General features: G+C 55.8%; 5 protein-coding genes across 5 annotated transcripts; 1 reads left to right on the top strand and 4 right to left on the bottom strand.

Annotated features, from left to right (window-relative positions):
- Window positions 1-2665: 2665 nt before the first annotated feature.
- Window positions 2666-3001, top strand: LOC121875603 (basic salivary proline-rich protein 2-like). Its single transcript, XM_042380187.1, has one exon. The coding sequence runs from the start codon at window positions 2666-2668 to the stop codon at window positions 2999-3001; it is 336 nt and encodes a 111-aa protein (XP_042236121.1).
- Window positions 3002-3538: 537 nt separating this feature from the next.
- LOC121875602 (nucleolar protein 3-like) lies at window positions 3539-4319 on the bottom strand. The gene is made up of 2 exons (XM_042380185.1): window positions 4244-4319; window positions 3539-3999 (listed from the first exon to the last, which is right to left on the bottom strand). Exons 1-2 carry the CDS (start codon window positions 4317-4319, stop codon window positions 3539-3541), a joined length of 537 nt encoding a protein of 178 aa, XP_042236119.1.
- Window positions 4320-11119: 6800 nt separating this feature from the next.
- LOC121875601 (basic salivary proline-rich protein 2-like) lies at window positions 11120-12117 on the bottom strand. Its single transcript, XM_042380184.1, has 2 exons — window positions 11775-12117; window positions 11120-11448 (listed from the first exon to the last, which is right to left on the bottom strand). Exons 1-2 carry the CDS (start codon window positions 12115-12117, stop codon window positions 11120-11122), a joined length of 672 nt encoding a protein of 223 aa, XP_042236118.1.
- Window positions 12118-15734: 3617 nt separating this feature from the next.
- LOC121875600 lies at window positions 15735-16732 on the bottom strand. The gene is made up of 2 exons (XM_042380183.1): window positions 16390-16732; window positions 15735-16063 (listed from the first exon to the last, which is right to left on the bottom strand). The coding sequence occupies exons 1-2, from the start codon at window positions 16730-16732 to the stop codon at window positions 15735-15737; spliced, it is 672 nt and encodes a 223-aa protein (XP_042236117.1).
- An 8340-nt stretch (window positions 16733-25072) lies between these two features.
- Window positions 25073-26042, bottom strand: LOC121875598 (basic salivary proline-rich protein 2-like). Its single transcript, XM_042380182.1, has 2 exons — window positions 25713-26042; window positions 25073-25444 (listed from the first exon to the last, which is right to left on the bottom strand). Exons 1-2 carry the CDS (start codon window positions 26040-26042, stop codon window positions 25073-25075), a joined length of 702 nt encoding a protein of 233 aa, XP_042236116.1.
- Window positions 26043-26380: the final 338 nt, after the last annotated feature.

Raw genomic sequence — 26380 nt, 5'->3', positions numbered from 1 at the left:
TTATTTACCCGTGACTTTATTTCCCTTGGACTTAAATTACTAACGATCTTATTAACTTATAATCTACATGAATCATCATTATCATACACGATCGAACTTCTACGAGTATACTTTGAAGCTTCGAAATTTTTTTTTTTAAATTAATGATATTTTCCAATCATCCCCATTCAGCATCTCACACACACACACATACACACACACACCTGCTAGTTGCATTTGGGAAGTAATTAGCTTACCTGCTGTATCCCGACCCTTTGAAACCACGGGACGCTGCATCGAAGCTACCAAGCGACAGTTGTCATGCAGTGGCTTGCCTCCCTCCCTCCCTGCCTGCCTGTTTGCCTGCCTTCATGACTGCATCCCCGCCTGCCTGCTTCCTTGTTTTGCTTCCCTTTCTGCTTGCTTCTCAGCCTGTCTGCCTGCCTGTTTGTCTGCCGTCATGACTGCCTTTCTGCCTGTCTGTTATATGCCTGCCTGCCTATTTGTCTGTTTGCCTATTTGCCTGCCTGCCTCCCCGCCTTCCTGCTTCCATATCTGCCTGCCTTTCTGCTTACATGCCTGTCAGCTTGCCTGCCTGTCTGCCCATCTGCTAACATGTCTGTCTGTCTGTTCGTCTGTCTGCCTGTTCATCTGCTTACATGTTTATTGACTTTCTATCTGCTTTCATGTCTGCCTGCCTGCCTCTCCGCCTGTCGTTCTGCCTACTTGATATGCTCTCAGCTGAAAAGAAAACCTAGCCATTATTTTTTCTGATGAAACTGAAAAAGTGAATATAAAAAGTTAGAAATTTCCTGTCAACTAAAATAATCGAAAAAGGTAAAAAAAATATATATCTAATTAACATACGCGTCAAGCTTAATAGAAAAAAATAACGTAGGTAAAAACCATCTCTGGTGGGATGAAATTTTGGGCAGGCGTTCCCTATAGACCGTAGCTTGACGGGGTAATCAAGTTTTTTTTCTCTCTCTCTCTCTTTGTACACACACACACACACACACATATATATATATACATATATGTGTGCGCAGGTGCATGGGTGTACCGGTGTGTGGGGAAACAGGTGTGTGGGTGTACAGGTGTGTGAAGAAACAAGTGTGGGTATACCTCCGTTAGTCCACATGCACCCAAAAGACCACTGGTACAGTCACAAGTCCTAATTTCTAGCCTGCCCTGGCCAGAGGGTGAGTTGAATCCAGCGGTCTTCTGAACGACGGCTCACCATGGTAACGCACAGACAAACACACAACCGAAAAACTCATGAGACTTTTGAATACCCATCAACACTGGCTATATTTAAACAAAACCATTGCCTTTTCACACAACATTATTTCAAAGAATAAACAATGTGAAAAACAGCCCATGTAACATGGAAAATATGCTGTTGTAAATGCCTGGCCTCCGTGACATTGGAAATGACTCATTTATTGATACCGCGGCGGAGATGAACCAGCTTCAGTAAGTGAAGCAAACTTTGGTACGTAGCCATAACCATGAGAGTAGATAGTTCAAGAGAAGCATTACGGGCTGACGCTTGACACGGTGAGTGAAACAAATACCAGACTTGTGAAAATAAAGAATATTGTGTGTTGCATTAGTAATGTATAACCTTATTTTAGTTGTTTTGTGGGAGCTACTGGTGGTAACATGACGTTGTTGCTTCAGGGATGTAATCCTTGCTCTTCCCTTCACTCTATATCATCTATATCTCGTATATACATAATTAATGTCAAATATACACACAGCACTAAATATCAGGAGAATTAACCATAAATATGTTACATGGAACATAAATACAACTTCCAACATTACCCTCATGTACTGCCTCACCGCGGCCTGACGAGCTATACGTACGGAATAGTTTAAAGTTGTGTCGGGCCTCAGGTCGAGGCACACCCGACTCGCAGCCTCGGGTTGGTCTACCTGGCTTGGCCACTCGCTTCCTGGCCAGTCATAGCGGACCATACTTGGGAGGCCTCAGGGTGGCCCACTCCTTGGCCAGCCGAAGCGGCCAGCCGCGTTCTTGGGATATTTAATGGCAAACTAAGGAATTAGGCAGCAGGTGCCCCCAGGAACCATCACAAGGACGGTGATCCCAGGGACGGCGCATCCAGGGGGTGCCACCAAGGGCCTAACTAGGGTAAGGGCTCTCACAGGAGTGGCACCACCAGGGGCCTAACTGGGGTAGGGGTTCTCACAGGAGTGGGGCCCAAAAGAAGCGGTGCCTCCAGGAAACCCAGCAGCAGCGGTACCCCCAGAGGGCCTCCCAGAAACAGCGCCTTCAGCGGCCCTGCCAAAAGAAGCCCCACCAGGGGCAGCACCTCCAGGGGCCCTACCAGAGGCACAGCCAGGAAACCTACCAGAGGTGCGATCCTAAGGGGCCCTCTCGGGGGAGATATCTCTATGGGCTTTCCCAGGCGTGGCACCACCAAGGTAAGTGCTCTCATGGGCATTACCAGGGATGGTGCCTGCAGGGAACCTACTAGGGATGGCACCCCAGGGGCTCTACTTGGGGTGGCGCTCCCAGGGGCGGTGCCTCCAGGGACCCTTCAAGGAATGTTCCCAGGGGCCCTCCCAGTGTCAGCACTCCCAGGAGCGGTGAAATTCCCAGGACTCTCCCAAGGCCAGTGGCGATCCCAGAGGCCCTCTCTGGGTCAGCGGCAACCCCATGGGCAGCGACTACCCCAAGGATCCTGCCTGCGGCGGTGGCGAACCCAGGGGTCCTCCCATTGTCGGTGGAGACCCCAGAGGCCCTTCTAGTAGCGGCGGTGTACACAGGGGCCCCACAGGGGCGGCGGCGACCCCAGAGACACAATCAGGGACGGCAGTAACCCTAGGGGCCTCTCGGGCAGCGGCGACCCCAGCCTCTCCCAGGGACGGCGGCGCCTCCAGAGGCCCTCCCAACGGTAGTGGCGACCCCACGGGCTCTCACAGGGCTAATGCGACCTCAGGGGTGATGGCGCCCCGAGGGGCCCTCACAGGGACGGAGGCTGCGCCCCCATAAGCCCTATAGCTTGCTTGGTCATGGTGTTGTATATATTGCATACATCCAGCAATTTCTTACTTTACTGTGATTGGTGGACTAAAATGTAAATCCACCAAATTACAGCCAATAGGAAAACAGAACAGTTAGTCAGCACAACACCCCAACTTATGTTTTCCTGTTGGATATTTATTCTCCTTTACATTGTTCATGATTCGATGGTACTGGAAATGTGAAGGGCGGTGTATTTATACGCTCATAGTGCACCTTGAACAATGTAAAGGAGAATAAATATCCAACAGGAAAACATAAGTCAGGGTGTTGTGCTGACTGCCTCCTCTGTTTTCCTATTGGCTGTAATGTGGTGGGTTTACATTTTAGTCCACCAATCACAGTAAAGTAAGAGATTGCTCTACCGTATGCAATATATACTACATTATGAACAAGCAAGTTATAAGGCTTCTGGGAGGGGGCAGCCCTGGTAGGGCCCCTGGGGCACCGTTGCCTCTGGGAGGGCCCCAGGGGGCACTGCAGTCGCCCCTGGGAGAGCACCTGGATTTACCGCCCCCCCCTGGGAGAGCCCCTGGGTTCTCTATCGATTCCGGCCTGGCCCCTGGGGTCGCCGTTGCTCCTGAGAAGGCCCCTGGGGTTGTCGCCCCCTCTGCTAGGGCCGCTTGGGTCACTGCCACCCTTGGGGGTGCCACCGCCCCTGGAGGAGCCGGTGGTGGCGCCGCCGCCATTGGGAGGGCCCATGGGAGTTTCGCTGCCCCTGGGGGAGCCCCTCTGGGCACCGCCTCCACACTTTAGGCTTCTCGGGGCAACCACGCCCCTGGAAAAGCCTGTGGGATCGCCGACGCCTCTCAGAGAGCCCCTGTGTCGCCGCCGATCCTGGGAAGTTCCCTGGTGGCGCCACCGCCCCTGGGAGGGTCCCTGGGGGTGCAGCACCTGGTGGGGCAAATGGGAGGGTTCCAGGAAGCGCTGCCCCTGTAGGGCCTCAGAGGGCAGTTGTTTTTTGCACTCTTTAGAATAATGGGAGATACGAGGGTTAAATAAATACACTGCCCATCACATTTCCAGTACCATCGTATCACGAACAATGTAAAGGAAAATAAATATCCAACAGGAAAACATAAGTTGGGGTGTTGTGTTGACTGCTGGCTCTGTTCTCCTATTGGCTGTAATTTGGTGGATTTTCATTTTAGTCCACCAATCATTGTAAAGTAAGGGATTGTTGGACGTTTGCCATATATACAGCACCATAACCAAGCAAGCTATAGGGCTTCTGGGCGGGACGCTCCTTGTAGGGCCCCTGGGGCGCCACAGCCTCTGGGACGGCCATAGGGGCACTTTTGTCTATGGGAGGGCCTCTGGGGTCGCCGCCCCCGCCCCTGGGAGGACTGGTGGAGTTACCACCGCCTTTGTGAGGGCCCCTGGGGTTACAGCGACTCAAGGAGCCTTAGCAGGGGCTTCAACGATCCCCGGGGCCTTCCATGGGGCTTTGGTGACCCCAGAGGCCCTCTCTGGAGCAACGGCGATTCCAGAGGCCTTATCAAGGGCAGCAACGACCCAAAAGATCCTCTCTGAAGCCTCAGCGACCCCATGGGGCCCTCCCATTGTCATAGAAGCCCTCAAGGGCCCTTTCAGGGGCGTCGGCTCCCCCTGGGGCCCTCCTAGATGCGGCAGTGTCCACAGGGGGCCCATGGGGGTGGTGACGACCTCAGAGGCAAACTCAGGGGAAGCTGTAACCCCAAAGGCCCTCTCAGGGGCAGCGGCAACCTCGTGGTTCTCCAAGCGACAGCATCACCTCCAGAGGCCCTCTCAAGGGCGGTGGCGAGCCCATGTGCTCTCGCAGGGGATGGTGTGAACACAGGGGCCCTCTCAGGCGTGGCAGGGCTCTCAAGGGTCCTTCCAGGCATTGTAGTGCCCCAGGGGCCCTACCAGGGGAGCCGCTTCCCAGAAGCCTTATAGCTTGCTTGGTCATGGTGCTGTATATATTGCATACGTGCAGTAATCCTTTAGTTAACTGTGATTGGTGGACTAAAATGTAAATCCACCAATTTACAGCGAAAAGGAGAACAAAACAGTCAGTCAGCACAACACCCCAACTTATGTTTTCCTGTTGGATATATATTCTTCTTTACATTGTTCATGATTCGATGGTACTGGAAATGTGATGAGCTGTGTATTTATTTAAAGCTCATAGTGCACCTTGAACAATGTAAAGGAGAATAAATATCCAACAGGAAAACATAAGTTGGGGTGTTGTGCTGAATGACTCCTCTGTTCTACTATTGGCTGTAATTTGGTGGGTTTACATTTTAATCCACCAATCACAGTAAAGTAAGGGATTGCTGGACGTCTGCAATATATATACTACATTATGAAAAAGCAAGTTATAAGGCTTCTGGGAGGGGGCAGCCCTGGTAGGGCCCCTGGGGCACCGTCACCTCTGGAAGGGCCCCAGGGGGCACTGCCGCCTCTGGGCGGGCCTCTAGGGGCACTGCGGTCGCCCCTGGGAGGGCACCTGGAGTTACCGCCCACCTGGGAGAGCCCCTGGGTTCTCTATCGATTTCGGTCCTGGCCCCTGGGGTCGCTGTAGCTCCTGATAAGGCCCATGGGGTCGTCGTTGCTCCTGATAAGGCCCCCTCTGCAAGGGCTCCTTGGGTCACTGCCACCTTTGGGGGTGCCACCGCCCCTGGAAGAGCCCTTGGTGGCGCCGCCATCAATGGGAGGGCCCATGAGAGTTTCGCTCCCCTGGGGGAGCCCCTGTGGGCACTGCCTCCACTATGAAGGCTTCTGAGGGCAACCACGCCCCTGGAAACGCCTGTGGGATCGCCGACGCCTCTATGAGAGACCCTGTGTCGCCGCCGATCCTGGGAAGTTCCCTGGTGGCGCCGCCACCCCTGGGAGGATCCCTGGGGGTGCCGCACCTGGTACGGCAAAGGGGAGGGTTCCAGGGAGCGCTGTCCCTTCTAGGGCCTCAGCGGGCAGTTGTTTTTTGTACTATTTAGAATAATGTGAGATATGAGGGTTAAATAAATACACTGCCCATCACATTTCCAGTACCATCGTAACACGAACAATGTAAAGGAGAACATATATCAAACAGGAAAACATAAGTTGGGGTGTTGTGCTGACTGCTGGCTCTGTTCTCCTATTGGCTATAATTTGGTGGATTTACATTTTAGTCCACCAATCACAGTTAAGTAAGGGATTGCTGGACGTATGCAATATATTCAGCACCATGACCAAGCAAGCTATAGGACTTATCGGCGGGACGCTTCTGGTAGGGCCCCTGGGGCGCCACAGCCTCTGGGACGGCCATAGGGGCACTTCTGTCTATGGGAGGGCCTCTGGGGTCGCCGTAACCGCCAATGGGAGAGTACCTGGAGTTACCGCCCCCTCTGGGAGAGCCCCTGGGTTCTCTATCGATTCCGGCCTGGCCCCTGGGGTCGCCGTTGCTAGTGATAAGGCCCCTGGGGTTGTCGCCCCCTCTGCTAGGGCTCCTTGGGTCACTGCCACCCTTGCGGGTGCCACTGCCCCTGGAAGAGCCGTTGGTGGCGTCGACGCCATTGGGAGGGCGCATGGGAGTTTTGCCCCCCCTGGGGGAGCCCCTGTGGGCTCTGCCTCCACTATGAAGGCTTCTGGAGGCAACCACGCCCCTGGAAAACCCTGTGGGATCGCCGACGCCTCTGAGAGAGCCCATGTGTAGCCGCCGATCCTGGGAAGTTCCCTGGTGGCTCTGCCGCCCCTGGGAGGGTCCTTGGGGATGACACACCTGGTAGGGCAAATGGGAGGGTTCCAGGGAGCACTGTCCCTGTAGGGCCTCTGAGGGCAGTTGTTTTTGCTCTATTTAGAATAATGGGAGATACGAGGGTTAAATTATACACTGCCCATCACATTTCCAGTACCATCGTATCACGAACAATGTAAAGGAAAATAAATATCCAACAGGAAAACATAAGTTGGGGTGTTGTGCTGACTGCTGGCTCTGTTCTGCTATTGGCTGTAAGTTGGTGGATTTACATTTTAGTCCACGAATCACAGTAAAGTAAGTGATTGTTGGACGTTTGCCATATATACTGCACCATGACCAAGCAAGCTATAGGGCTTCTTGGAGGGACGCTCCTTGTAGGGCCCCTGGGGCGCCACAGCCTCTGGGACGGACATAGGGGCACTTTTGTCTATGGGAAGGTCTCTGGGGTCGGCGCCCCCGACCCTGGGAGGACTGGTGGAGTTACCACCGCCTTTGCGAGGGCCCCTGGGGTACAGCGACTCAAGGAGCCTTTGCAGGGGCTTCAACGTTCCCCGGGGCCTTCCATGGGGCTGTGGCGACCCCGGAGGCCCTCTCTGGAGCAACGGCGATTCCAGAGGCCTTATCAAGGGCAGCAACGACCCAAGAGATCCTCTCTGAAGCCTCAGCGACTCCATGGGGCCCTCCCATTGTCATAGAAGCCCTCAAGGGCCCTTTCAGGGGCGTCGGCGCCCCCTGGGGCCCTCCTAGATGCGGCAGTGTCCACAGGGGGCCCATGGGGGTGGGGACGACCTCAGAGACAAACTCAGGGGAAGCTGTAACCCTAAAGGCCCTCTCAGGGGCAGCGGCAACCTCGTGGTTCTCCTAGCGACAGCATCACCTCCAGAGGCCCTCTCAAGGGCGGTGGCGAGCCCATGGGTCTCTCGCAGGGGATGGTGTGAACACAGGGGCCCTCTCAGGCGTGGCAGGGCTCTCAAGGGTCCTTCCAGGCATTGTAGTGCCCCAGGGGCCCTACCAGGGGAGCCGCTTCCCAGAAGCCTTATAGCTTGCTTGGTCATGGTGCTGTATATATTGCATACGTGCAGTAATCCTTTAGTTAACTGTGATTGGTGGACTAAAATGTAAATCCACCAATTTACAGCGAAAAGGAGAACAAAACAGTCAGTCAGCACAACACCCCAACTTATGTTTTCCTGTTGGATATATATTCTTCTTTACATTGTTCATGATTCGATGGTACTGGAAATGTGATGAGCGGTGTATTTATTTAAAGCTCATAGTGCACCTTGAACAATGTAAAGGAGAATAAATATCCAACAGGAAAACATAAGTTGGGGTGTTGTGCTGAATGACTCCTCTGTTCTACTATTGGCTGTAATTTGGTGGGTTTACATTTTAATCCACCAATCACAGTAAAGTAAGGGATTGCTGGACGTCTGCAATATATATACTACATTATGAAAAAGCAAGTTATAAGGCTTCTGGGAGGGGGCAGCCCTGGTAGGGCCCCTGGGGCACCGTCACCTCTGGAAGGGCCCCAGGGGGCACTGCCGCCTCTGGGCGGGCCTCTAGGGGCACTGCGGTCGCCCCTGGGAGGGCACCTGGAGTTACCGCCCACCTGGGAGAGCCCCTGGGTTCTCTATCGATTTCGGTCCTGGCCCCTGGGGTCGCTGTAGCTCCTGATAAGGCCCATGGGGTCGTCGTTGCTCCTGATAAGGCCCCCTCTGCAAGGGCTCCTTGGGTCACTGCCACCTTTGGGGGTGCCACCGCCCCTGGAAGAGCCCTTGGTGGCGCCGCCATCAATGGGAGGGCCCATGAGAGTTTCGCTCCCCTGGGGGAGCCCCTGTGGGCACTGCCTCCACTATGAAGGCTTCTGAGGGCAACCACGCCCCTGGAAACGCCTATGGGATCGCCGACGCCTCTATGAGAGACCCTGTGTCGCCGCCGATCCTGGGAATTTCCCTGGTGGCGCCGCCACCCCTGGGAGGATCCCTGGGGGTGCCGCACCTGGTAGGGCAAAGGGGAGGGTTCCAGGGAGCGCTGTCCCTTCTAGGGCCTCAGAGGGCAGTTGTTTTTTGTACTATTTAGAATAATGTGACATATGAGGGTCAAATAAATACACTGCCCATCACATTTCCAGTACCATCGTAACACGAACAATGTAAAGGAGAACATATATCAAACAGGAAAACATAAGTTGGGGTGTTGTGCTGACTGCTGGCTCTGTTCTCCTATTGGCTATAATTTGGTGGATTTACATTTTAGTCCACCAATCACAGTTAAGTAAGGGATTGCTGGACGTATGCAATATATTCAGCACCTTGACCAAGCAAGCTATAGGGCTTCTGGGAGGGATGCTTCTGGTAGGGCCCCTGGGGCGCCACAGCCTCTGGGACGGCCATAGGGGCACTTCTGTCTATGGGAGGGCCTCTGGGGTCGCCGTACCCGCCCCTGGGAGGGCTGCTGGTGTTACCATCGCCTTTGCGAGGGTCCCTGGGGTCACAGCAATTCAAGGAGCATAAGCAGGGGCTTCACGGACCCGTGGTACCTTCCCTGGGGCTGTGGCGACCCCTTGAGGCCCTCTCTGGAGCAACGGCGATTCTAGAGGCCTTATGAAGGGCAGCAACGACCCGAGGGATCTTTCCTGAGGCCTCAGCGACCCCATGGGGCCCTCCAATTGTCGTCGGAGCCCTCAAAGGCCCTCCCATGGGCGTCGTCGCCCCCTGGGGCCCTCTCAGCGGTGGCAGTGTCCACAGGGGCCCCATGGGGGTGGTGAAGACCTCAGAGACAAACTCAGGGTAAGCTGTAACCCCAAGGGCCCTCTTAGGGGCAGTGGAAACCCCGTGGTTCTCCAAGTGACAGCATCACCTCCAGAGGCCCTCTCAAGGGCGGTGGCGACCCCATGTTCTCTCGCAGGGGCTGGTGGGACCGCAGGGGCCCTCTCAGGCATGGCAGGGCTCTCAAAGGCTCTTTCAGGCACTGTAGTGCCCCAGGGGCCCTACCAGGGGCGCCCCTTCCCAGAAGCCCTATAGCTTGCTTGGTCATGGTGCTGTATATATTGCATACGCGCAGTAATCCCTTGATGGCTGGTCAGCACAAACACTCTGACTTATGTTTTCCTGTTGGATATTTATTCTCCTTTACATTGTTCATGATTCGATGATACTGGAAATGTGAAGGGCGGTGTATTTATACGCTCATAGTGCACCTTGAACAATGTAAAGGAGAATAAATATCCAACAGGAAAACATAAGTCAGGGTGTTGTGCTGACTGACTCCTCTGTTCTCCTATTGGCTGTAATTTGGGGGGTTTACATTTTAGTCCACCAATCACAGTAAAGTAAAGGATTGCTGGACGTCTGCAATATATACTACATTATGAACAAGCAAGTTATAAGGCTTTTGGGAGGGGGCAGCCCTGGTAGGGCCATTGGGGCACCGTTGCCTCTGGGAGGGCCCCAGAAGGCACTGCAGTCGCCCCTGGGAGAGTACCTGGAGTTACCGCCCCCTTTGGGAGAGCCCCTGGGTTCTCTATCGATTCCGGCCTGGCCCCTGGGGCCGCGGTTGCTCCTGAGAAGGCCCCTGGGGTTGCCGCCCCCTCTGCTAGGGCTCCTTGGGTCACTGCCACCGTTGGGGGTGCCACTGCCCCTGGAGGAGCCGTTGGTGGCGCCGCGGCCATTGGGAGGGCCCATGGGAGTTTCGCTCCCCATGGGGGAGCCCTTTTGGGCACCACCTCCACTCTTTAGGCTTCTCGGAGCAACCACGGCCCTGGAAAAGCCTGTGGGATCGCCGACGCCTCTGATAGAGCCCCTGTGTCGCCGCCGTTCCTGGGAAGTTCCCTGGTGGCGCCGCCGCCCCTGGGAGGGTCCCTGGGGGTGCCGCACCTGGTAGGGCAAATGGGAGGGTTCCAGGGAGCGCTGTCCCTGTAGGGCCTCAGAAGGCAGCTGTTTTTTGCACTCTTTAGAATAATGTGAGATATGAGGGTTAAATAATACACTGCCCATCACATTTCCAGTACCATCGTAACACGAACAATGTAAAGGAGAACATATATCAAACAGGAAAACATAAGTTGGGGTTTTGTGCTGACTGCTGGCTCTGTTCTCCTATTGGCTATAATTTGGTCGATTTACATTTTAGTCCACCAATCATAGTTTAGTAAGAAATTGCTGGACCTATGCAATATATTCAGCACCTTGACCAAGCAAGCTATAGGACTTATCGGCGGGACGCTTCTGGTAGGGCCCCTGGGGCGCCACAGCCTCTGGGACGGCCATAGGGGCACTTCTGTCTATGGGAGGGCCTCTGGGGTCGCCGTAACCGCCCCTGGGAGAGTACCTGGAGTTACCGCCCCCTCTGGGAGAGCCCCTGGGTTCTCTATCGATTCAGGCCTGGCCCCTGGGGTCGCCGTTGCTAGTGATAAGGCCCCTGGGGTTGTCGCCCCCTCTGCTAGGGCTCCTTGGGTCACTGCCACCCTTGCGGGTGCCACTGCCCCTGGAAGAGCCGTTGGTGGCGTCGACGCCATTGGGAGGGCCCATGGGAGTTTTGCCCCCCCTGGGGGAGCCCCTGTGGGCTCTGCCTCCACTATGAAGGCTTCTTGAGGCAACCACGCCCCTGGAAAACCCTGTGGGATCGCCGACGCCTCTGAGAGAGCCCATGTGTAGCCGCCGATCCTGGGAAGTTCCCTGGTGGCTCTGCCGCCCCTGGGAGGGTCCTTGGGGATGACACACCTGGTAGGGCAAATGGGAGGGTTCCAGGGAGCACTGTCCCTGTAGGGCCTCTGAGGGCAGTTGTTTTTGCACTATTTAGAATAATGGGAGATACGAGGGTTAAATTATACACTGCCCATCACATTTCCAGTACCATCGTATCACGAACAATGTAAAGGAAAATAAATATCCAACAGGAAAACATAAGTTGGGGTGTTGTGCTGACTGCTGGCTCTGTTCTGCTATTGGCTGTAAGTTGGTGGATTTACATTTTACTCCACGAATCACAGTAAAGTAAGTGATTGTTGGACGTTTGCCATATATACTGCACCATGACCAAGCAAGCTATAGGGCTTCTTGGAGGGACGCTCCTTGTAGGGCCCCTGGGGCGCCACAGCCTCTGGGACGGACATAGGGGCACTTTTGTCTATGGGAAGGTCTCTGGGGTCGGCGCCCCCGACCCTGGGAGGACTGGTGGAGTTACCACCGCCTTTGCGAGGGCCCCTGGGGTACAGCGACTCAAGGAGCCTTTGCAGGGGCTTCAACGTTCCCCGGGGCCTTCCATGGGGCTGTGGCGACCCCGGAGGCCCTCTCTGGAGCAACGGCGATTCCAGAGGCCTTATCAAGGGCAGCAACGACCCAAGAGATCCTCTCTGAAGCCTCAGCGACTCCATGGGGCCCTCCCATTGTCATAGAAGCCCTCAAGGGCCCTTTCAGGGGCGTCGGCGCCCCCTGGGGCCCTCCTAGATGCGGCAGTGTCCACAGGGGGCCCATGGGGGTGGGGACGACCTCAGAGACAAACTCAGGGGAAGCTGTAACCCTAAAGGCCCTCTCAGGGGCAGCGGCAACCTCGTGGTTCTCCTAGCGACAGCATCACCTCCAGAGGCCCTCTCAAGGGCGGTGGCGAGCCCATGGGTCTCTCGCAGGGGATGGTGTGAACACAGGGGCCCTCTCAGGCGTGGCAGGGCTCTCAAGGGTCCTTCCAGGCATTGTAGTGCCCCAGGGGCCCTACCAGGGGAGCCGCTTCCCAGAAGCCTTATAGCTTGCTTGGTCATGGTGCTGTATATATTGCATACGTGCAGTAATCCTTTAGTTAACTGTGATTGGTGGACTAAAATGTAAATCCACCAATTTACAGCGAAAAGGAGAACAAAACAGTCAGTCAGCACAACACCCCAACTTATGTTTTCCTGTTGGATATATATTCTTCTTTACATTGTTCATGATTCGATGGTACTGGAAATGTGATGAGCGGTGTATTTATTTAAAGCTCATAGTGCACCTTGAACAATGTAAAGGAGAATAAATATCCAACAGGAAAGCATAAGTTGGGGTGTTGTGCTGAATGACTCCTCTGTTCTACTATTGGCTGTAATTTGGTGGGTTTACATTTTAATCCACCAATCACAGTAAAGTAAGGGATTGCTGGACGTCTGCAATATATATACTACATTATGAAAAACTTCTGAAACTGTGGGAGCCCCATCTGGAAGGGCTAGAGTGTCTGGGCGGGCCTCTAGGGGCACTGCGGTCGCCCCTGGGAGGGCACCTGGAGTTACCGCCCACCTGGGAGAGCCCCTGGGTTCTCTATCGATTTCGGTCCTGGCCCCTGGGGTCGCTGTAGCTCCTGATAAGGCCCATGGGGTCGTCGTTGCTCCTGATAAGGCCCCCTCTGCAAGGGCTCCTTGGGTCACTGCCACCTTTGGGGGTGCCACCGCCCCTGGAAGAGCCCTTGGTGGCGCCGCCATCAATGGGAGGGCCCATGAGAGTTTCGCTCCCCTGGGGGAGCCCCTGTGGGCACTGCCTCCACTATGAAGGCTTCTGAGGGCAACCACGCCCCTGGAAACGCCTATGGGATCGCCGACGCCTCTATGAGAGACCCTGTGTCGCCGCCGATCCTGGGAATTTCCCTGGTGGCGCCGCCACCCCTGGGAGGATCCCTGGGGGTGCCGCACCTGGTAGGGCAAAGGGGAGGGTTCCAGGGAGCGCTGTCCCTTCTAGGGCCTCAGAGGGCAGTTGTTTTTTGTACTATTTAGAATAATGTGACATATGAGGGTCAAATAAATACACTGCCCATCACATTTCCAGTACCATCGTAACACGAACAATGTAAAGGAGAACATATATCAAACAGGAAAACATAAGTTGGGGTGTTGTGCTGACTGCTGGCTCTGTTCTCCTATTGGCTATAATTTGGTGGATTTACATTTTAGTCCACCAATCACAGTTAAGTAAGGGATTGCTGGACGTATGCAATATATTCAGCACCTTGACCAAGCAAGCTATAGGACTTATGGAAGGGACGCTTCTGGTAGGGCCCCTGGGGCGCCACAGCCTCTGGGACGGCCATAGGGGCATTTCTGTCTATGGGAGGGCCTCTGGGGTCGCCGTAACCGCCCCTGGGAGGGCTGCTGGAGTTACCACCGCCTTTGCGAGGGTCCCTGGGGTCACAGCAATTCAAGGAGCATAAGCAGGGGCTTCACGGACCCGTGGTACCTTCCCTGGGGCTGTGGCGACCCCTTGAGGCCCTCTCTGGAGCAACGGCGATTCTAGAGGCCTTATGAAGGGCAGCAACGACCCGAGGGATCTTTCCTGAGGCCTCAGCGACCCCATGGGGCCCTCCAATTGTCGTTGGAGCCCTCAAAGGCCCTCCCATGGGCGTCGTCGCCCCCTGGGGCCCTCTCAGCGGTGGCAGTGTCCACAGGGGCCCCATGGGGGTGGTGAAGACCTCAGAGACAAACTCAGGGTAAGCTGTAACCCCAAGGGCCCTCTTAGGGGCAGTGGAAACCCCGTGGTTCTCCAAGTGACAGCATCACCTCCAAAGGCCCTCTCAAGGGCGGTGGCGACCCCATGTTCTCTCGCAGGGGCTGGTGGGACCGCAGGGGCCCTCTCAGGCATGGCAGGGCTCTCAAAGGCTCTTTCAGGCACTGTAGTGTGCCTTTAGGCTCCTACTAGGCGCCTTCCCAGAAGTTTCTATATTTGCTTCTTGGTCATGGTTGCATACGCAGTAACTTTGACAGGATACCAACTCACTAGCTCACAGGGTTACCTTGAGGTTTTCCTGTTGATATTTATTCTCCTTACATTGTCTATGATTCGATGGTGCCTGAAATGAAGGCGTGTATTTATACGCTATAGTGCACCTTGAACAATGTAAAGGAGAATATCCAACAGGAAACATGTCAGGTGTTGTGCTGACTGACCTCTGTTCTCCTATTACTGTAATTTGGTGGGTTTATTTATTCCACCAATCACAGAAGTAAAGGATTGCTGGACGTCTGCACATATACTAAGCATTATGAACAAGCAAGTTATAAGGCTTTTTGGGAGGGGGCAGCCCTGTAGGCCATTGGGGCACCGGGCCGTCTCTGGGAGGGCCCCCAGGCACTGCAGTCGCCCCTGGGAGAGTACCTGGAGTTACCGCCCCCTTTGGGAGAGCCCCTGGGTTCTCTATCGATTCCGGCCTGGCCCCTGGGGCCGCGGTTGCTCCTGAGAAGGCCCCTGGGGTTGCCGCCCCCTCTGCTAGGGCTCCTTGGGTCACTGCCACCGTTGGGGGTGCCACTGCCCCTGGAGGAGCCGTTGGTGGCGCCGCGGCCATTGGGAGGGCCCATGGGAGTTTCGCTCCCCATGGGGGAGGCCCTTTGGGCACCACCTCCACTCTTTAGGCTTCTCGGGGCAACCACGGCCCTGGAAAAGCCTGTGGGATTGCCGACGCCTCTGATAGAGCCCCTGTGTCGCCGCCGTTCCTGGGAAGTTCCCTGGTGGCGCCGCCGCCCCTGGGAGGGTCCCTGGGGGTGCCGCACCTGGTAGGGCAAATGGGAGGGTTCCAAGGAGCGCTGTCCCTGTAGGGCCTCAGAAGGCAGCTGTTTTTTGCACTCTTTAGAATAATGTGAGATATGAGGGTTAAATAATACACTGCCCATCACATTTCCAGTACCATCGTAACACGAACAATGTAAAGGAGAACATATATCAAACAGGAAAACATAAGTTGGGGTTTTGTGCTGACTGCTGGCTCTGTTCTCCTATTGGCTATAATTTGGTCGATTTACATTTTAGTCCACCAATCATAGTTTAGTAAGAAATTGCTGGACCTATGCAATATATTCAGCACCTTGACCAAGCAAGCTATAGGACTTATCGGCGGGACGCTTCTGGTAGGGCCCCTGGGGCGCCACAGCCTCTGGGACGGCCATAGGGGCACTTCTGTCTATGGGAGGGCCTCTGGGGTCATTGCAACCGCCCCTGGGAGAGTACCTGAGCCACCGCCTCTGGGAGAGCCCTGGGTTCTCTATCGATCCGGCCTGGCCCCTGTAATGCCGGATGTTAGTGATAAGGCTCCCTGGGGTTGTCGCCCTCTGGGGCTCCTGTCACTGCCACCCTTGCGGGTGCCACTGCCCCTGGAAGAGCCGTTGGTGGCGTCGACGCCATTGGGAGGGCCCATGGGAGTTTTGCCCCCCCTGGGGGAGCCCCTGTGGGCTCTGCCTCCACTATGAAGGCTTCTGGAGGCAACCACGCCCCTGGAAAACCCTGTGGGATCGCCGACGCCTCTGAGAGAGCCCATGTGTAGCCGCCGATCCTGGGAAGTTCCCTGGTGGCTCTGCCGCCCCTGGGAGGGTCCTTGGGGATGACACACCTGGTAGGGCAAATGGGAGGGTTCCAGGGAGCACTGTCCCTGTAGGGCCTCTGAGGGCAGTTGTTTTTGCACTATTTAGAATAATGGGAGATACGAGGGTTAAATTATACACTGCCCATCACATTTCCAGTACCATCGTATCACGAACAATGTAAAGGAAAATAAATATCCAACAGGAAAACATAAGTTGGGGTGTTGTGCTGACTGCTGGCTCTGTTCTGCTATTGGCTGTAAGTTGGTGGATTTACATTTTAGTCCACGAATCACAGTAAAGTAAGTGATTGTTGGACGTTTGCCATATATACTGCACCATGACCAAGCAAGCTATAGGGCTTCTTGGAGGGACGCTCCTTGTAGGGCCCCTGGGGCGCCACAGCCTCTGGGACGGACATAGGGGCACTTTTGTCTATGGGAAGGTCTCTGGGGTCGGCGCCCCCGACCCTGGGAGGACTGGTGGAGTTACCACCGCCTTTGCGAGGGCCCCTGGGGTACAGCGACTCAAGGAGCCTTTGCAGGGGCTTCAACGTTCCCCGGGGCCTTCCATGGGGCTGTGGCGACCCCGGAGGCCCTCTCTGGAGCAACGGCGATTCCAGAGGCCTTATCAAGGGCAGCAACGACCCAAGAGATCCTCTCTGAAGCCTCAGCGACTCCATGGGGCCCTCCCATTGTCATAGAAGCCCTCAAGGGCCCTTTCAGGGGCGTCGGCGCCCCCTGGGGCCCTCCTAGATGCGGCAGTGTCCACAGGGGGCCCATGGGGGTGGTGACGACCTCAGAGACAAACTCAGGGGAAGCTGTAACCCCAAAGGCCCTCTCAGGGGCAGCGGCAACCTCGTGGTTCTCCAAGCGACAGCATCACCTCCAGAGGCCCTCTCAAGGGCGGTGGCGAGCCCATGTGCTCTCGCAGGGGATGGTGTGAACACAGGGGCCCTCTCAGGCGTGGCAGGGCTCTCAAGGGTCCTTCCAGGCATTGTAGTGCCCCAGGGGCCCTACCAGGGGAGCCGCTTCCCAGAAGCCTTATAGCTTGCTTGGTCATGGTGCTGTATATATTGCATACATGCAGTAATCCTTTAGTTAACTGTGATTGGTGGACTAAAATGTAAATCCACCAATTTACAGCGAAAAGGAGAACAAAACAGTCAGTCAGCACAACACCCCAACTTATGTTTTCCTGTTGGATATATATTCTTCTTTACATTGTTCATGATTCGATGGTACTGGAAATGTGATGAGCGGTGTATTTATTTAAAGCTCATAGTGCACCTTGAACAATGTAAAGGAGAATAAATATCCAACAGGAAAACATAAGTTGGGGTGTTGTGCTGAATGACTCCTCTGTTCTACTATTGGCTGTAATTTGGTGGGTTTACCATTTAATCCACCAATCACAGTAAAGTAAGGGATTGCTGGACGTCTGCAATATATACTACATTATGAAAAAGCAAGTTATAAGGCTTCTGGGAGGGGGCAGCCCTGGTAGGGCCCCTGGGGCACCGTCACCTCTGGAAGGGCCCTAGGGGGCACTGCCGCCTCTGGGCGGGCCTCTAGGGGCACTGCGGTCGCCCCTGGGAGGGCACCTGGAGTTACCGCCCACCTGGGAGAGCCCCTGGGTTCTCTATCGATTTCGGTCCTGGCCCCTGGGGTCGCTGTAGCTCCTGATAAGGCCCATGGGGTCGTCGTTGCTCCTGATAAGGCCCCCTCTGCAAGGGCTCCTTGGGTCACTGCCACCTTTGGGGGTGCCACCGCCCCTGGAAGAGCCCTTGGTGGCGCCGCCATCAATGGGAGGGCCCATGAGAGTTTCGCTCCCCTGGGGGAGCCCCTGTGGGCACTGCCTCCACTATGAAGGCTTCTGAGGGCAACCACGCCCCTGGAAACGCCTGTGGGATCGCCGACGCCTCTATGAGAGACCCTGTGTCGCCGCCGATCCTGGGAAGTTCCCTGGTGGCGCCGCCACCCCTGGGAGGATCCCTGGGGGTGCCGCACCTGGTAGGGCAAAGGGGAGGGTTCCAGGGAGCGCTGTCCCTTCTAGGGCCTCAGAGGGCAGTTGTTTTTTGTACTATTTAGAATAATGTGAGATATGAGGGTTAAATAAATACACTGCCCATCACATTTCCAGTACCATCGTAACACGAACAATGTAAAGGAGAACATATATCAAACAGGAAAACATAAGTTGGGGTGTTGTGCTGACTGCTGGCTCTGTTCTCCTATTGGCTATAATTTGGTGGATTTACATTTTAGTCCACCAATCACAGTTAAGTAAGGGATTGCTGGACGTATGCAATATATTCAGCACCATGACCAAGCAAGCTATAGGACTTATCGGCGGGACGCTTCTGGTAGGGCCCCTGGGGCGCCACAGCCTCTGGGACGGCCATAGGGGCACTTCTGTCTATGGGAGGGCCTCTGGGGTCGCCGTAACCGCCCCTGGGAGGGCTGCTGGAGTTACCACCGCCTTTGCGAGGGTCCCTCGGGTCACAGCAATTCAAGGAGCATAAGCAGGGGCTTCACGGACCCGTGGTACCTTCCCTGGGGCTGTGGCGACCCCTTGAGGCCCTCTCTGGAGCAACGGCGATTCTAGAGGCCTTATGAAGGGCAGCAACGACCCGAGGGATCTTTCCTGAGTTCTCAGCGACCCCATGGGGCCCTCCAATTGTCGTCGGAGCCCTCAAAGGCCCTCCCATGGGCGTCGTCGCCCCCTGGGGCCCTCTCAGCGGTGGCAGTGTTCACAGGGGCCCCATGGGGGTGGTGAAGACCTCAGAGACAAACTCAGGGTAAGCTGTAACCCCAAGGGCCCTCTTAGGGGCAGTGGAAACCCCGTGGTTCTCCAAGTGACAGCATCACCTCCAGAGGCCCTCTCAAGGGCGGTGGCGACCCCATGTTCTCTCGCAGGGGCTGGTGGGACCGCAGGGGCCCTCTCAGGCATGGCAGGGCTCTCAAAGGCTCTTTCAGGCACTGTAGTGCCCCAGGGGCCCTACCAGGGGCGCCCCTTCCCAGAAGCCCTATAGCTTGCTTGGTCATGGTGCTGTATATATTGCATACGCGCAGTAATCCCTTACTTAACTGTGATTGGTGGACTAAAATGTAAACCCACCAAATTACAGCCAATAGGAGAACAGAGGAGTCAGTCAGCACAACACTCTGACTTATGTTTTCCTGTTGGATATTTATTCTCCTTTACATTGTTTATGATTCGATGGTACTGGAAATGTGAAGGGCGGTGTATTTATACGCTCATAGTGCACCTTGAACAATGTAAAGGAGAATAAATATCCAACAGGAAAACAAGTCAGGGTGTTGTGCTGACTGACTCCTCTGTTCTCCTATTGGCTGTAATTTGGGGGGTTTACATTTTAGTCCACCAATCACAGTAAAGTAAAGGATTGCTGGACGTCTGCAATATATACTACATTATGAACAAGCAAGTTATAAGGCTTTTGGGAGGGGGCAGCCCTGGTAGGGCCATTGGGGCACCGTTGCCTCTGGGAGGGCCCCAGGGGGCACTGCAGTCGCCCCTGGGAGAGTACCTGGAGTTACCGCCCCCTTTGGGAGAGCCCCTGGGTTCTCTATCGATTCCGGCCTGGCCCCTGGGGCCGCGGTTGCTCCTGAGAAGGCCCCTGGGGTTGCCGCCCCCTCTGCTAGGGCTCCTTGGGTCACTGCCACCGTTGGGGGTGCCACTGCCCCTGGAGGAGCCGTTGGTGGCGCCGCGGCCATTGGGAGGGCCCATGGGAGTTTCGCTCCCCATGGGGGAGGCCCTTTGGGCACCACCTCCACTCTTTAGGCTTCTCGGGGCAACCACGGCCCTGGAAAAGCCTGTGGGATTGCCGACGCCTCTGATAGAGCCCCTGTGTCGCCGCCGTTCCTGGGAAGTTCCCTGGTGGCGCCGCCGCCCCTGGGAGGGTCCCTGGGGGTGCCGCACCTGGTAGGGCAAATGGGAGGGTTCCAAGGAGCGCTGTCCCTGTAGGGCCTCAGAAGGCAGCTGTTTTTTGCACTCTTTAGAATAATGTGAGATATGAGGGTTAAATAATACACTGCCCATCACATTTCCAGTACCATCGTAACACGAACAATGTAAAGGAGAACATATATCAAACAGGAAAACATAAGTTGGGGTTTTGTGCTGACTGCTGGCTCTGTTCTCCTATTGGCTATAATTTGGTCGATTTACATTTTAGTCCACCAATCATAGTTTAGTAAGAAATTGCTGGACCTATGCAATATATTCAGCACCTTGACCAAGCAAGCTATAGGACTTATCGGCGGGACGCTTCTGGTAGGGCCCCTGGGGCGCCACAGCCTCTGGGACGGCCATAGGGGCACTTCTGTCTATGGGAGGGCCTCTGGGGTCGCCGTAACCGCCCCTGGGAGAGTACCTGGAGTTACCGCCCCCTCTGGGAGAGCCCCTGGGTTCTCTATCGATTCAGGCCTGGCCCCTGGGGTCGCCGTTGCTAGTGATAAGGCCCCTGGGGTTGTCGCCCCCTCTGCTAGGGCTCCTTGGGTCACTGCCACCCTTGCGGGTGCCACTGCCCCTGGAAGAGCCGTTGGTGGCGTCGACGCCATTGGGAGGGCCCATGGGAGTTTTGCCCCCCCTGGGGGAGCCCCTGTGGGCTCTGCCTCCACTATGAAGGCTTCTGGAGGCAACCACGCCCCTGGAAAACCCTGTGGGATCGCCGACGCCTCTGAGAGAGCCCATGTGTAGCCGCCGATCCTGGGAAGTTCCCTGGTGGCTCTGCCGCCCCTGGGAGGGTCCTTGGGGATGACACACCTGGTAGGGCAAATGGGAGGGTTCCAGGGAGCACTGTCCCTGTAGGGCCTCTGAGGGCAGTTGTTTTTGCACTATTTAGAATAATGGGAGATACGAGGGTTAAATTATACACTGCCCATCACATTTCCAGTACCATCGTATCACGAACAATGTAAAGGAAAATAAATATCCAACAGGAAAACATAAGTTGGGGTGTTGTGCTGACTGCTGGCTCTGTTCTGCTATTGGCTGTAAGTTGGTGGATTTACATTTTAGTCCACGAATCACAGTAAAGTAAGTGATTGTTGGACGTTTGCCATATATACTGCACCATGACCAAGCAAGCTATAGGGCTTCTTGGAGGGACGCTCCTTGTAGGGCCCCTGGGGCGCCACAGCCTCTGGGACGGACATAGGGGCACTTTTGTCTATGGGAAGGTCTCTGGGGTCGGCGCCCCCGACCCTGGGAGGACTGGTGGAGTTACCACCGCCTTTGCGAGGGCCCCTGGGGTACAGCGACTCAAGGAGCCTTTGCAGGGGCTTCAACGTTCCCCGGGGCCTTCCATGGGGCTGTGGCGACCCCGGAGGCCCTCTCTGGAGCAACGGCGATTCCAGAGGCCTTATCAAGGGCAGCAACGACCCAAGAGATCCTCTCTGAAGCCTCAGCGACTCCATGGGGCCCTCCCATTGTCATAGAAGCCCTCAAGGGCCCTTTCAGGGGCGTCGGCGCCCCCTGGGGCCCTCCTAGATGCGGCAGTGTCCACAGGGGGCCCATGGGGGTGGGGACGACCTCAGAGACAAACTCAGGGGAAGCTGTAACCCTAAAGGCCCTCTCAGGGGCAGCGGCAACCTCGTGGTTCTCCTAGCGACAGCATCACCTCCAGAGGCCCTCTCAAGGGCGGTGGCGAGCCCATGGGTCTCTCGCAGGGGATGGTGTGAACACAGGGGCCCTCTCAGGCGTGGCAGGGCTCTCAAGGGTCCTTCCAGGCATTGTAGTGCCCCAGGGGCCCTACCAGGGGAGCCGCTTCCCAGAAGCCTTATAGCTTGCTTGGTCATGGTGCTGTATATATTGCATACGTGCAGTAATCCTTTAGTTAACTGTGATTGGTGGACTAAAATGTAAATCCACCAATTTACAGCGAAAAGGAGAACAAAACAGTCAGTCAGCACAACACCCCAACTTATGTTTTCCTGTTGGATATATATTCTTCTTTACATTGTTCATGATTCGATGGTACTGGAAATGTGATGAGCGGTGTATTTATTTAAAGCTCATAGTGCACCTTGAACAATGTAAAGGAGAATAAATATCCAACAGGAAAGCATAAGTTGGGGTGTTGTGCTGAATGACTCCTCTGTTCTACTATTGGCTGTAATTTGGTGGGTTTACATTTTAATCCACCAATCACAGTAAAGTAAGGGATTGCTGGACGTCTGCAATATATATACTACATTAAGAAAAAGCAAGTTATAAGGCTTCTGGGAGGGGGCAGCCCTGGTAGGGCCCCTGGGGCACCGTCACCTCTGGAAGGGCCCCAGGGGGCACTGCCGCCTCTGGGCGGGCCTCTAGGGGCACTGCGGTCGCCCCTGGGAGGGCACCTGGAGTTACCGGCCACCTGGGAGAGCCCCTGGGTTCTCTATCGATTTCGGTCCTGGCCCCTGGGGTCGCTGTAGCTCCTGATAAGGCCCATGGGGTCGTCGTTGCTCCTGATAAGGCCCCCTCTGCAAGGGCTCCTTGGGTCACTGCCACCTTTGGGGGTGCCACCGCCCCTGGAAGAGCCCTTGGTGGCGCCGCCATCAATGGGAGGGCCCATGAGAGTTTCGCTCCCCTGGGGGAGCCCCTGTGGGCACTGCCTCCACTATGAAGGCTTCTGAGGGCAACCACGCCCCTGGAAACGCCTGTGGGATCGCCGACGCCTCTATGAGAGACCCTGTGTCGCCGCCGATCCTGGGAAGTTCCCTGGTGGCGCCGCCACCCCTGGGAGGATCCCTGGGGGTGCCGCACCTGGTACGGCAAAGGGGAGGGTTCCAGGGAGCGCTGTCCCTTCTAGGGCCTCAGCGGGCAGTTGTTTTTTGTACTATTTAGAATAATGTGAGATATGAGGGTTAAATAAATACACTGCCCATCACATTTCCAGTACCATCGTAACACGAACAATGTAAAGGAGAACATATATCAAACAGGAAAACATAAGTTGGGGTGTTGTGCTGACTGCTGGCTCTGTTCTCCTATTGGCTATAATTTGGTGGATTTACATTTTAGTCCACCAATCACAGTTAAGTAAGGGATTGCTGGACGTATGCAATATATTCAGCACCATGACCAAGCAAGCTATAGGACTTATCGGCGGGACGCTTCTGGTAGGGCCCCTGGGGCGCCACAGCCTGGGACAGCATAGGGGGCACTTCTGTCTATGGGAGGGCCACTGGGGTCGCCATGGCCCGCCTGGGAGGGCTGCTGGAGTTACCACGCACTGCGAGGTCCTGGGTCTGTTCAAGAGGAGCATAAGCAGGGGCTTCACGGACCCGTGGTACTGTGGCCCTCCAGGCCCTCTCTGGAGCAACGGCGTTTCTAGAGGCCTTATCAAGAGCAGCAACGTCCCTAGGGATCTTTCTTGAGGCCTCTGCGACACCATGGGACCCTCCAATTGTCGTCGGAGCCCCGAAGGGCCCTCCCAAGGGCGTCGGCGCACCCTGGGGCCCTCCAAGTGGCGGCAGTGTCCACTGAGGCCCCATGGGGGTGGTGACGACCTTAGAGACGAACTCAGGGGAAGCTGTAACCCCAAGGGCTCTCTCGGGGGCAGCGGCAACCCCGTAGTTCTCCAAGCGACAGCATCACCTCCAGAGGCCCTCTCAAGTTCGGTGGCGACCCCATGTTCTCTCGGAGGGGCTGGTGCGACCCCAGGGGCCCTCTCAGGCGTCGCAGGGCTCTCAAGGGACCTTCCAGGCACTGTAGTGCCCCAGGGGCCCTACCAGGGGCGCCCCTTCCCAGAAGCCTTATAGCTTGCTTGGTCATGGTGCTGTATATAGCGCAGTAGTCCCATGGGAGAACAGAATCTTATTCTCCTTGTTCATGATGGTACTTTGGAAACGTGCACCTTGAACAATGTAAGGAGAATAAATATCCAACAGGAAAACATAAGTCAGGGGTGTTGTGCTGACTGACTCATTTCCTATTGAAACTTGTAATTTGGTGGGTTTGCATTTTATTCCCACCAATCACAGTAAAGTAAAGTTGCTGGACGTCCTTGTAATATATGCTACATTATGAGAACAGCAGAATTATCAGGCTTTTGGGAGGGGCAGCCCTGGTGGGGCCATTGGGGCCGTTGCCTCTGGGAGGCCGGGGTGGCACTGCAGTCGCCCCTGGGAGAGTACCTGGAGTTACCGCCCCCTTTGGGAGAGCCCCTGGGTTCTCTATCGATTCCGGCCTGGCCCCTGGGGCCGCGGTTGCTCCTGAGAAGGCCCCTGGGGTTGCCGCCCCCTCTGCTAGGGCTCCTTGGGTCACTGCCACCGTTGGGGGTGCCACTGCCCCTGGAGGAGCCGTTGGTGGCGCCGCGGCCATTGGGAGGGCCCATGGGAGTTTCGCTCCCCATGGGGGAGGCCCTTTGGGCACCACCTCCACTCTTTAGGCTTCTCGGGGCAACCACGGCCCTGGAAAAGCCTGTGGGATTGCCGACGCCTCTGATAGAGCCCCTGTGTCGCCGCCGTTCCTGGGAAGTTCCCTGGTGGCGCCGCCGCCCCTGGGAGGGTCCCTGGGGGTGCCGCACCTGGTAGGGCAAATGGGAGGGTTCCAAGGAGCGCTGTCCCTGTAGGGCCTCAGAAGGCAGCTGTTTTTTGCACTCTTTAGAATAATGTGAGATATGAGGGTTAAATAATACACTGCCCATCACATTTCCAGTACCATCGTAACACGAACAATGTAAAGGAGAACATATATCAAACAGGAAAACATAAGTTGGGGTTTTGTGCTGACTGCTGGCTCTGTTCTCCTATTGGCTATAATTTGGTCGATTTACATTTTAGTCCACCAATCATAGTTTAGTAAGAAATTGCTGGACCTATGCAATATATTCAGCACCTTGACCAAGCAAGCTATAGGACTTATCGGCGGGACGCTTCTGGTAGGGCCCCTGGGGCGCCACAGCCTCTGGGACGGCCATAGGGGCACTTCTGTCTATGGGAGGGCCTCTGGGGTCGCCATGGCCTCCCTGGGAGTACCTGGGTTGCCTCTGGGAAGCCCCTGGGTTCTCCTATCGATTCCGGCCTGGCCTAAGGTGCCGCCGATGCCTAGTGATAAGGCCCCTGAGGTTGTCCTTTCTGCTAGGGCTCCTTGGGTGCTCACCACCCTTGGTGCCACCCTGAGCCGTTGGTGGCGTCAACGCCATTGGGAGGCCCATGGGAGTTTGCCCCCCCTGGGGGCCTGTGGGCTCTGCCTCCTGCTGAGCACGGAGCAACCCGCCCCTGGAAAACCCTGTGGGATCGCCGACGCCTCTGAGAGAGCCCATGTAGCCGCCGATCCTGGGAGTTCCTGGTGGCTCTGCCGCCCCTGGGGGTCCTTGGGGATGACACACCTGGTAGGGGCTTAAATGGGAGGGTTCAGGAGGCACTGTCCTGTGGGGCCTCTGAGGGCAGTTGTGTTTGCACTATTTAAAACTCTGAGATATATAACGTTAAATAAATACACTGCCCATCACATTTCCAGTGTCATTGCATCCTGAACAATGAAAAGGAGATTATATATCCAACAGGAAAACATAAGTTGGGGTGTTGTGCTGACTGATTGCTCTGTTCTTCTATTGGCTGTAATTTGGTGGATTTACATTTTAGTCCACCAATCACAGTAAAATGTGATTGTTTGGACGTTTGCCGCCTCCTGCACCATGACCAAACAGCTATAGGGCTTCTTGGAGGACGCTCCTTGTAGGGCCCCTGGGGCGCCACAGCCTCTGGGACGGACATAGGGGCACTTTTGTCTATGGGAAGGTCTCTGGGGTCGGCGCCCCCGACCCTGGGAGGACTGGTGGAGTTACCACCGCCTTTGCGAGGGCCCCTGGGGTACAGCGACTCAAGGAGCCTTTGCAGGGGCTTCAACGTTCCCCGGGGCCTTCCATGGGGCTGTGGCGACCCCGGAGGCCCTCTCTGGAGCAACGGCGATTCCAGAGGCCTTATCAAGGGCAGCAACGACCCAAGAGATCCTCTCTGAAGCCTCAGCGACTCCATGGGGCCCTCCCATTGTCATAGAAGCCCTCAAGGGCCCTTTCAGGGGCGTCGGCGCCCCCTGGGGCCCTCCTAGATGCGGCAGTGTCCACAGGGGGCCCATGGGGGTGGTGACGACCTCAGAGACAAACTCAGGGGAAGCTGTAACCCCAAAGGCCCTCTCAGGGGCAGCGGCAACCTCGTGGTTCTCCAAGCGACAGCATCACCTCCAGAGGCCCTCTCAAGGGCGGTGGCGAGCCCATGTGCTCTCGCAGGGGATGGTGTGAACACAGGGGCCCTCTCAGGCGTGGCAGGGCTCTCAAGGGTCCTTCCAGGCATTGTAGTGCCCCAGGGGCCCTACC

This window comes from Homarus americanus, unplaced genomic scaffold (assembly GCF_018991925.1).
Source record: "Homarus americanus isolate GMGI-L3 unplaced genomic scaffold, GMGI_Hamer_2.0 scaffold5217, whole genome shotgun sequence".
In the NCBI taxonomy this organism is placed as follows: domain Eukaryota; kingdom Metazoa; phylum Arthropoda; class Malacostraca; order Decapoda; family Nephropidae; genus Homarus; species Homarus americanus.
Note: the sequence above shows the minus strand (reverse complement) of the source record. Positions and strands in the feature narration are given on the sequence as shown.

Coding starts and splice junctions, on each gene's coding strand:
- LOC121875603 (XM_042380187.1), top strand. CDS start 2,666: ATGGGCAGCGACTACCCCAAGGATCCTGCCTGCGGCGGTGGCGAACCC.
- LOC121875602 (XM_042380185.1), bottom strand. CDS start 4,319: ATGGCCGTCCCAGAGGCTGTGGCGCCCCAGGGGCCCTACAAGGAGCGT. Junction 4,000..4,243: donor GAAGCCCTATAGCTTGCTTG/GTTATGGTGCTG, acceptor ATTATTCTAAAG/AGTGCAAAAAACAACTGCCC.
- LOC121875601 (XM_042380184.1), bottom strand. CDS start 12,117: ATGGAGTCGCTGAGGCTTCAGAGAGGATCTCTTGGGTCGTTGCTGCCC. Junction 11,449..11,774: donor CTATAGCTTGCTTGGTCATG/GTGCAGTATATA, acceptor GTCATCCCCAAG/GACCCTCCCAGGGGCGGCAG.
- LOC121875600 (XM_042380183.1), bottom strand. CDS start 16,732: ATGGAGTCGCTGAGGCTTCAGAGAGGATCTCTTGGGTCGTTGCTGCCC. Junction 16,064..16,389: donor CTATAGCTTGCTTGGTCATG/GTGCAGTATATA, acceptor GTCATCCCCAAG/GACCCTCCCAGGGGCGGCAG.
- LOC121875598 (XM_042380182.1), bottom strand. CDS start 26,042: ATGGAGTCGCTGAGGCTTCAGAGAGGATCTCTTGGGTCGTTGCTGCCC. Junction 25,445..25,712: donor CTCCAAGAAGCCCTATAGCT/GTTTGGTCATGG, acceptor AACTGCCCTCAG/AGGCCCCACAGGACAGTGCC.